Genomic DNA, 10,347 nt, shown 5'->3' on the forward strand with positions numbered 1-10,347 from the left:
CTCTAATTCAGTGGTGATAGGTAATAAATCCATCCCTAATATTTTCTTTTGTTGGCATATCATAAATTTGGTTAGGTTATATATGTTGTGCATGTATGGATAAAGATTGTGATTAGGTGCCTTGTGACTATGTACAGGAATGATTAGGTTAATGTCATATGATGCAAATGTTTTATTTGACTTTGGTGCTACCCACTCATTCATATCGGCCAATTTTGTTAGAAAGAATATTGAAATATCACTGGTGCCATTAGAATTTGATCTTTGTGTCTCAACGCCAAGTGAAGATGTTATATTAGTTAATTCAGTTTGCAAGAACTGTATTTTGGGCGTTGAGGACAGGAAAATGAATGCAGACTTGTTGGTCTTAGAGATGAATGACTTTGATTTGATTCTTGGAATGGACTGGTTGGCAGCATACCATACTACTGTTGATTGTTTTGAGAAAACGATCAAGTTTCAGATCCCTGGTCAGCCAGTGTTTGGGTTGGTGGGTAGCAAGTCACCTCATCAAATGAAATTAATCTCAGCTCTACAGGCTAAGAAGCTTCTTGCAAAAGGTTGTGAAGGATTCTTAGCTGCTGTGTTAGACACACAGAAAGAGGAGCCCAAGTTAGAGGATATTCCGGTGGTGACAGAGTTTCTAGATGTGTTTCCAGATGAATTGCCAGAATTACCCCCTGATAGGGAGATTGAGTTCTCCATCGACTTAATTTCTAGCATTGGTCCAATATCAAAAGCTCCATATCGAATGGCTCCAGCTAAATTGAAAGAGCTAAAGGAACAACTACAGGAGTTACTGGATAAAGGTTTTATCAGGCCTAGTGTTTCTCCTTGGGGCGCTCCTGTATTATTTGTGAAAAAGAAAGACGGTAGCCTCTGACTCTGTATAGACTACCGGGAACTAACTAGGGTGACAGTACGGAATAAATACCCACTACCAAGGATTGATGATTTGTTTGATCAGCTGCAAGGGGCTCAGGTTTTCTCAAAAAATGATCTTCGTTCTGGTTACCACCAATTAAAAATAAAGGCAGAGGATGTACCCAAGACAGCTTTCAGGACCAGATACGGGCATTATGAATTTTTGGTCATGCCTTTTGGTTTGACAAATGCACCGGCTGCCTTTATGGATCTTATGAATCGCATATATTTAAACCTTATCTGGATCAATTTGTAGTAGTGTTCATTGATGATATTTTGGTGTATTCAAAGAGCCCACAGGAACATGAAGAACATCTAAGGGTTGTATTACAAATTCTTAGAGAAAATAAGTTGTATGCTAAGCTATCAAAGTGTGAATTCTGGTTGGATAGCATTTCTTTTCTTGGGCTTGTGATCTCCAAAGAAGGTGTCTCTGTTGATCCAATGAAAGTGGAGGCGGTAGTTGGGTGGTGTAGACCTATCAATGTAACTGAAGTGCGCAGCTTCTTAGGATTGGCCGGATATTACAGAAGATTTGTTGAGGGGTTCTCCCGTATTGCCATGCCTCTAAGTCGCTTGACTCGGAAGCAAGTAAAGTTTGAATGGACAGATGACTGTGAACAGAGTTTTCAAGAGCTGAAAAAGCGTCTGGTGACAGCCCCAGTGCTAGCTATTCCATCTGGAACAGAAGGCTTCACCATCTACAGTAATGCATCTCGTAAAGGACTTGGGTGTGTTCTGATGCAGAATGGGAAGGTAATAGCTTATGCCTCTAGACAGTTAAAGTCATATGAACAGAATTATCCTACACATGATTTGGAGTTGGCAGCGGTAGTTTTTGCTCTGAAGATATGGAGGCATTACTTGTATGGAGAACACTGTAAGGTTTTCACAGATCATAAGAGTTTGAAGTATATCTTCACACAGAAGGAGCTGAATTTGAGGCAAAGAAGATGGCTAGAACTACTGAAGGATTATGACCTGCTATCAGTTACCATCCGGGGAAAGCAAATGTAGTGGCTGATGCTTTGAGCAGAAAATTCTTAAGTGGGCTGGCAGCATTAATCACTACACAGAAGCATATTTTATTAGATTTGGAGAGATCAGGGATTGAGATACGGCTACATGATCCTAAGTTACATTTGGCTACCCTCACAGTGCAGCCTACTCTAATTGAAAAGATCAAGATGTCTCATAGAGAGGATCCAGAGTTACAGAAGATCAGAGAAACAGTAGAGTCAGGTGTGCAGTCAGAATTCCGAGTGCATGAAGATGGCTCTTTAAGATTCGGGAACATGGTATGTGTGCCAAAAGTACTAGAAATGAAGAAAGAGATTCTTGATGAGGCCCATAACTCAGCTTATACAGTGCACCCAGGAGGTACTAAAATGTACCGAGACTTGAAGAAAAATTTTTGGTGGAGTGGCATGAAGCGAGATATAGCTCAGTATGTTGTACAGTGCTTAGTGTGTCAGCAAGTGAAAGCTGAGCATCAGAGGCCTGCTGGACCATTACAGTCTCTTCTTATTCCTCAGTGGAAGTGGGAGCATATCACCATGGATTTTGTGACTGCCTTGCCTAAGACCCCTCGGGGTAATGATGCAGTTTGGGTAATTGTTGACCGACTGACCAAGTCAGCACATTTCTTGCCGTTTAGAGTTGGCTTTCCTCTGGAGAAATTGGCAAGTTTGTACATAGAGCAAATTGTGAGGCTGCACGGGATTCCGGTTTTAATTGTGTCGGACATAGATACTAGATTTGTGTCACAGTTTTGGAAGAGCCTTCATAAAGCTCTTGGTACAAGACTGGACTTCAGTACAGCTTTTCATCCACAAATTGAAGGACAGTCGGAGCGCACTATTCAGATCTTGGAGGATATGTTAAAGGCTTGTGTCATGGATTTGGGTGGTGCATGGGATAGTCATTTGTCGCTGGTTGAGTTTGCCTACAACAACAGTTATCAGGCCAGCATTCAGATTGCTCCTTTTGAGGCATTGTATGGCAGGAAATGCCGATCTCCAATTTGTTGGGATGATGTGGGAGAAAGAAAAGTATTGGGTCCAGAGATAGTACAACAAACTGTGGATAAGATACAGGTGATCAGAGAACGGCTCCTTATAGCTCAGAGTAGACAAAAGAGTTATGCTGACAATAGGAGAAGAGAACTAGAGTTCCAGATTGGTGATCATGTTTTCTTGAAAATATCTCCTACTAAAGGTGTGATGAGGTTCGGGATTCGTGGCAAATTGAGCCCTAGATATGTTGGTCCGTTCGAGATCCTGGACAGAGTTGGAGAAGTGGCATATCGTTTGGCTCTACCACTAGTTTTATCAAGTGTGCATAATGTATTTCATGTTTCAATGCTAAGGAAATATATTCCGGACCCGAACCATGTGGTAGATTTTGAGCCTATAAGTCTGCAGAAGGATCTAACTTATGAAGAGTACCCGGTACGGATTGTGGATAGAAAGGATCAAGTATTGCGAAGTCGGACCATTCCTTATGTAAAGATGCAATGGAGCAACCACTCCGAAAGAGAGGCCACTTGGGAGCTCGAAGAAAAAATAAAAGCCAAACACCCTCAGCTCTTTGGTATTCCAGGTACGTTAATTTCGCGGACGAAATTTTTTTTAGGAGGGGGAATGTAAAAACCCAAAAAAGAAGGAAAGGGTGGACGGGCCGGCCCGAAAAGACCGGGCCCATCCCCCTTATTACGATCGTGCCCTGGGCACGATCTTGGAAGAAGAAGGGTGAAGGGGGGTGGCGGCGCTAGGGTTGATCGCCGGAGGAGATCCAGCGCCGGAGCCGAGAACCGGCCGGCCGTGGAGGAAGCCGAAAAACTTTTCCTCCCTTCAAGAAGATCCCCACAAATCGGTGAAGTGATCTTGGACCCGTGCGTGAAAATCCGAGTTTTCTCTCCGATTTCGTCGCCGGAAAGGCCGCCGGAGCACCCCCACCGGACCGAGGTAAGCATGGTCCTTTGTGTTTTATTTCATGGATTTGGGGCGGCATGGGTGAAGATTTGGCCGGTGAGATCGTCAGAGAAGGATCCGAAACATGGGTACCCTGTTTTGGCTTCTCTTTTTGGATCTTGCCGCCGGCCGCCGGCCGCCGGGTTGGCTGGGATTCATGGCGGTGGGGTTGGTCGAGGTATGCGATGGCCGGAGTTGGGTTCTAGGGCTTTAGTTGGAGATGGGAGATGGCGGATCCGAGGCCTTCTTCCTCGTGATCCCGTCCTCTCCTCCTCTTTCCCCCGTCGGTTGGCCACCGGTGACGACGACGGCGGCGGCGTGGGCCACCGTGACTGCCGTCGGGTGGGGGGGGAAGCTGAGCCACCATCACGGTGGCCTTTCCGTGGAAGAAATGGAGGAAGGGGGAGGGGACAGTGTCGGTTTTGGGGGAAGAAGAAGAAGAAGGAGAACTTTTTCTTCTCTCCCTCTCTTGGTCGGCCACCATCGCCGGTGACAGCAACAGTAGCGGCCGGCGACGGTCCGACCAGTGGTGGCTGAGGGTTGGGCAGGTGGCGACTGCTGCCCTTGGGCCAAGAAATGGGGAAGGGGAGATGTACTCCCATCCGTGAAGAGAGAAGGGTCTTCTTCCCTTCTCTCTCATTCACCCTCCTTTTGTTCTTTTCACCGAGACCACAATCGCCGGCATGGCGGCAGCCATGGTTGGCAACAGCACAGGCCAGTGGTACAAGGTGGGGAGTCGGGCCTCCCCGACTGCCCCTAAATCTGGAGGGGTTGAGATAATTGGGGACCTGGTAATGGGCCCCAAAGTATATGTAAGTTATGGTTCAGAATATTTTAATATTAAATAATTTAGTTCGTGATTTATAATTGATGTTGTAGGGAAAGAGTCAGCGGTGCCAGGAGATTTTGATCAGGAAACTCAGCACCCCAGCGCGTAGGTTGTGATTTAGATCTGTGTTTGAGTCAGTCTGCAATTCCTGTAAGAATCCCTACATCTGAGCACTTTTATTTATGCATATATTGGATTTATCGTTGGATATATTTTATCAATATGTTGATATTAATTTTATGAGCTTGTATGACACATATGAGGTGTGCATTTTGTTTATTATGAAATATTGGAATAATTAAATTGGGAAGAATTATCATATTTTTGAGAATATGTGAAAATATGTGATGAGTGTGAAATATGGTTAAAACATATAAACTAGACATGTAAAATGGGTTGGACTAACCTTGTCATGAGATAGCCTCTACGAGCTTATGCGTAGGATAGCCGCCACGAGCTTATGCGTGGGATAGCCTCTACGAGCTTATGCGTAGGATAGCCTCCACGGGCTTACGCGTGGGATAGCCTCTACGAGCTTATGCGTCGGATAGCCTCCACGGGCCTACGCGTGAGATAGCTGCCACGAGCTTATGCGTGGGATTTGTGCAGTCTTGGACTGGGTCATGAACTTGGTTAGTCCAAAGCCAGAAGTGAAAAATCTGAAAACTTGGGAATCAGAGTAATACGGAAATTGATCACATAATGTGAAAAAGGATTTATGAATATGAAATGGTTATATATATTTGTTGTTTGTTGAGCCTTTGAAATGATGAAATGACATTTATTTTGATGCTTTGATTATTTATTATTATTATTGTGTGTGGCTGTTGGGATTCTTACTGGGCTGGAAAAGCTCATACTACACTTACATTTTTTTCAGAGGCACTGGATTCGTAGGATCTGTCAGGTGGGACAAGAAGTGAGATCGATCTGGAGTCAGATTGCTAGATAGATAGAAGCAGCTTATCTTTTATTGATGAACATTTGAAAATCTTGTAATTGAACCGATTGTTTATTTGGACATGTCGAATTTGTCAATTTGAATTAATTTATTAGTTGTGGATTTATTGAATTATTGTTTATCTTAGGCCTTGCATGATCTTTAGGGCACTGCTCTAGGGCTCATGCGGCCGGTCACGTGCCGGACCCGGATGATGGGTTTGAGGCGTGACTCACTTCACGAAGAAAGAAGTTAGCGTGAACAAAACAAGCATAATGAAACCATGTCAGCCCAAGGGTGGAAAGCTTATCGACGCCTGGCAAGCAGCGGTCCACGTGTAGAGGAGCGGGCAAGCGGTAGAAAAGTTTGACTGGGACCTTGTTACCATCCCTTGAGACCGGAAAAGGTTTATTCCAATACCAATTTTGCCTCAGAGCATGTGTGACGTCAGAAATGATCCCTCAGAAAATTTCATGATCTCAGAATATGATGTGATCAAAGATATTAAAAAGTCCCACCAAACATGTCACTACAAGAAAATACACTTTCAGCGACCACTTTCGGCGACTACATGAATCGTGGTCGCGGCAAATAAGGCTATTTGCGACCAACATCCTTATTAGTTACTGAATGGTTATCCTACACCGACGAAATGGATATTTGGTCGCGGAAAAGCAAAACCAAGTTGGCGGGGTGGAGGTAAACGTTTGGCGACTAACGTTTCGTCGCGGATAATAAGGCTATCTGCGACCACCATCCTTGTTAGTTACGGAATAATTATCCTACACCGATGAACTGCATATTTGGTCGCGGAAAAGCAAAACCAAGTTGGCGGGTGGCGGTAAAACTTTGGGCGACTAACGTTTGGTCACGGAAAAGAAGGCTATCGGCGACTAACATCCTTGTTAGTGACGGAATAAATATCCTACACCGACGAAATGCATATTTAGTCGCGGAAAAGCAATACTAAGTTGGCACGAGTCCAATATTTCGCGCGGGCTGGAGGTAAAACTAACGATGTTGTGCTAGCCCCTGTAAAATGCTAATTTCTAAGTTCAAAAAAAGAAAAAACTACTTATTTTCAAACGGTGCCATTTGACATCTTAATTCACTTAGGCATGCATATTCTTGTCTCTTCGGCTAAATCTCAATCCCACAACTTTTCTTCATACTTAAATTCTTTTTTTTTTATTATTATAATATAATTTTAAAAGCTCGAGCTCGATGCTTGACTCCTTATCAAATAAATATATGGATCGACAGGATACGCGACATGAGGACGTGGCAGGAACGAAAATTCGCTTAAAAATATATAGAATTTTTGGACATCCTACGGGCAGGATCGAAAATTCGCTCCGAAATAAATTTGCTTGCATCCTTTTTAGTTACTGAATGATTGTTTTACATCAATTAAATGCATATTTGATCGTAGAAAATCAAAATCAAGTTGGCGCGAGTCCAGTATTTCGCGCGGGCTGGAGGTAAAAGTTTTAGCGACTAAATTTTGGTTCCTAAAGGTTCATATGTAGCGACTAAACCAATTTAGTCGCGAAAAGTATGAATGCAGGGAAACCAAATAAAAAAAAACCTAATTCCCTATTCTTCTCCTTTTCACCCGCACGTCGCCTTCACCCCGCCTTCACCCTGCCTTCACCCGCACGTCTGCACGTCGGCATCGCCCGTTCGCCGGTTCGCCCGTTCGGTCATCCCTTCGGCGTCGGCGTCCCAAGGTACGTTCTCTTCTCGATTTTAATTTAGCAGAGGCCGGGAGGGAGAGGGAGAGGGAGAGGGAGAGGGAGAGGTGGCCGGAGGTCGTCGGGAAATTAGGAGGCCAGCCGGGAGAGGATTGATAAGCTGGGAGAGAAACAGAGGCCGGGAGGGAGAGGGAGAGGGAGAGGTGGCCGGGGGTCGTCGGGGGTCGTCGGGAACCAGTGGAGGCGAGCCGGGAGAAGAAGAAACCCTTTTATTTTGCAGAGGCCGGGAGGGAGAGGGAGAGGGAGAGGGAGCGGTGGCCGGGGGTCCTCGGGGGTTCTCCTCCTTCGCCGCCGCCGCCGCCACCGGGGAATTTGGAGGCGAGGCGAGAGAAGAAGAAACCGACGAGGGCTTCTCCTCCTTCGCCGCCGCCGCATCCACCGCGGAAGGCTTCTCCTCCTTCGCCGCCGCCGCCGCCACCGGGGAGGAGATTTGGGGCTAGGTCCTTTTCCTAGGCCGGCAGGGAGAGAGAGCGAGGAGGGATTTGGGGACGGTGGTTTTGTTTTGGGTGGAGAGAAACAGAGGATGTTTTGGTCTTGGTTTTCCTTCCCTCACGTTACTCCGATCCAGCTGGGCCATCGGGAAGAAAGATAGGGGGATTGGAGAGGGTGGAGATTTTTTTAATTTTTTCTTCCCATTTCTATTTGGGTTGAATGGTTGCCGTGGTATCGAAGGGGAGATGGGAGATGGAATTTTTTTTAAACTAAATATATTTTCATGCTCCTATTCAAGAATTATATTAAACTGAAGAGGCTTTTTTATCTTTGTTAGATTCATGCATCTTTGTTGAAATAGTATACTTGACAGCTATCTATTTTCATATCATTTTTTAACTATTTTGTACTTATTAAAATTTAGTATTATTATAATAATAAAAAAAAAAGAAATGTCTCATTCACTGAATTTGTCTTAGGCCTCCAAATGTATTGGGCCGTCTCTGATTTTCTGCTGCAACTTTTTTTTGCAGGATACAAAAATAAATCTATAAACTAATCAATCTAACTTGATGAAGTACTTTGTAGGTCAGTCAAAATGGACAAGAGTTGGATGACAATAAAAAATAGAATGAAGAGTAAAGAGTATAGAGAAGGGGTGAAGTCCTTTATTGAATTTGCGGTGGCAAATTTAGGCTCAGCAAATGATATTTGGTGTCCTTGTGTCGAGTGCATGAATGACAAAAAACAAAGGATTCAAGTTGTCAAGATTCATTTAATGTTAAAAGGAATCTCGCCTTCTTACAAGACTTGGGTGCAACATGGAGAATATGCAATTGAAGGCACAATATGAAATTGCATTACAAGCATGTTAAGAACGTCTTACATGTGGATCCTTATAGTCATCCATACGAACATGTGACTCAAGAGGATTGGCGCCACTTAATTGACGATGTGTGGAAAAGCAAAGAACACAAGGTAACTTACATATTTAGTGCTTCAGAGTTTATAAGTAAAATATTTGATCATAATGTTTTCTTTAGATTTTTGATTTGTATTTTTTTTGAAGGTGAGATCAAAAGCTGGCAAAAAGATTAGGAAAAAGCTTGAGTACAATCATTGTTCAGGATCTCGGTCATTTGTTGCAACAATGACTATACAGGTAATATATTTTTGAGTATGTACTGGCTATATTTTTAGTGAATTGCCTGTGAAACAGTCTATGGGATAGTTTTGGCTATTGTAAAATAGATAATTTGCTGCAAGTAGATTTTTTATTCTAGTTTGCTGCATGTATATTTTTGGAATCATTTATGCAAGTAGATCTGACAATTATTCTAGTTTTTTTATTATATAGTGGCTATATGCTAATCTAAATTACACTTTGCAGCCGGAGTTTAATGGTTCTGAAAACCTTGAATTTCCAGAATTCTATAAGAAAACTCATACCAAGAAGAACAATGAGTGGATTGATCCTATTTGCGCCGTGAAACATGTAGGTATCTAAAATCTCAATAATAATTTAAATCACTTTATGCTTTTGCAAGATTATATATACATTTAATTCTGTTGTTACCTTTGCATTGACAGTCAAAGATGTTGAGCTTGCGAGAAGAATCTTCCTAATCCGGTGTGCAATTAACATCAGAGGAGATGTCTAGGCAGGCACTTGGAAAAAGGAAGAGATACATTCTTGGATTTGGGGATGGGCCGAAGCCCTCTTCATCTTCTTCCACACCTAGTCGTGTGTCACAAGACCATGTTGGGGAGTTACAGAAACTTAAAGCTGAGATGGAGGAGATGAAGATGGAGCGTGAGATGGAGCGTGAGGAGCTGCGGAGGCAATTGGAACAGGAGAGGAGAGAGCGTGAGGAGGAAAAGAAAGAGCGAGAGGAAGAACAGAAGCAAATTGCACATCTTACAAGTTTGGTGACAGAGTTCTTAAAGGAAAAGACTCAAACGCATAAGTCGTCTATCCATCATGATGGGGCCATGTCATCAACTGGTGGCACAAATACTCGTTGGTATGTATTCTCATTTATATTACGTAGGTTATTTAGAGATTTAGACCAAATTAAGTGAAATATCATTGTGAACTTATACTTGAATTTTAGTTTATTATTTTTCACATGTGGTTATTGATTGTGTATTCTTTTTTGCTTTCTCAGATACATGGTGGAGTTATGAGCATGTGAATCTAGTTTTTGGTACATGGATAGCTTTTGTTCAGATGATCATGGTGGAGTTGTCTACAAGCAGAAATCAGTTTTTTGTTTATTCATATTTTTATCTACATGATGGTTGTTTGGATGAATTGCAAGATCAGATATTTTGGGATTTTTAATTTACATTTTGATGTGTTTGGTGATGATTATCACCTTAACATATGGTATGGATGAAACATTTTGATGAATGGTTAATAGGTTTGCTTGACTTTAGACTTATAGATGATGATATTTATAATGAATGATTATGGATTCTCCAACATTGTGTATA

General features: G+C 42.8%; 1 protein-coding gene across 3 annotated transcripts; it reads left to right on the top strand.

The window, feature by feature from the left end:
* Window positions 1-7,059: 7,059 nt before the first annotated feature.
* Window positions 7,060-10,347, top strand: LOC149751479 (uncharacterized). 3 transcript variants are annotated; one of them, XM_089927015.1, is made up of 6 exons: window positions 7,060-7,395; window positions 8,385-8,829; window positions 8,921-9,013; window positions 9,242-9,350; window positions 9,442-9,875; window positions 10,020-10,347. In XM_089927015.1, exons 2-5 carry the CDS (start codon window positions 8,701-8,703, stop codon window positions 9,510-9,512), a joined length of 402 nt encoding a protein of 133 aa, XP_089783141.1. In that variant the 5' UTR covers window positions 7,060-7,395; window positions 8,385-8,700; the 3' UTR covers window positions 9,513-9,875; window positions 10,020-10,347. The 3 variants fall into 3 exon arrangements, 2 of the variants coding, with proteins under 2 accessions (XP_089783141.1, XP_089783142.1); XR_016398252.1 differs by having other exon boundaries at window positions 7,071-7,395; window positions 8,440-8,829; window positions 9,242-9,346; XM_089927016.1 differs by having other exon boundaries at window positions 7,065-8,829; window positions 9,242-9,346.

This window comes from Phoenix dactylifera, chromosome 13, assembly GCF_051530095.1.
Source record: "Phoenix dactylifera cultivar Ajwa chromosome 13, Ajwa_hap1_PhDact_Kaust_v1.1, whole genome shotgun sequence".
Lineage (NCBI taxonomy): Eukaryota > Viridiplantae > Streptophyta > Magnoliopsida > Arecales > Arecaceae > Phoenix > Phoenix dactylifera.

Excerpts from the sequence above, each read along its gene's own strand:
- LOC149751479 (XM_089927015.1), top strand. The coding sequence starts at position 8,701 with ATGAAATTGCATTACAAGCATGTTAAGAACGTCTTACATGTGGATCCT. Across the intron at positions 8,830-8,920 it reads GGAAAAGCAAAGAACACAAG|GTGAGATCAAAAGCTGGCAA; the intron begins GTAACTTACATA and ends TTTTTTTTGAAG. Across the intron at positions 9,014-9,241 it reads TTGCAACAATGACTATACAG|CCGGAGTTTAATGGTTCTGA; the intron begins GTAATATATTTT and ends TACACTTTGCAG.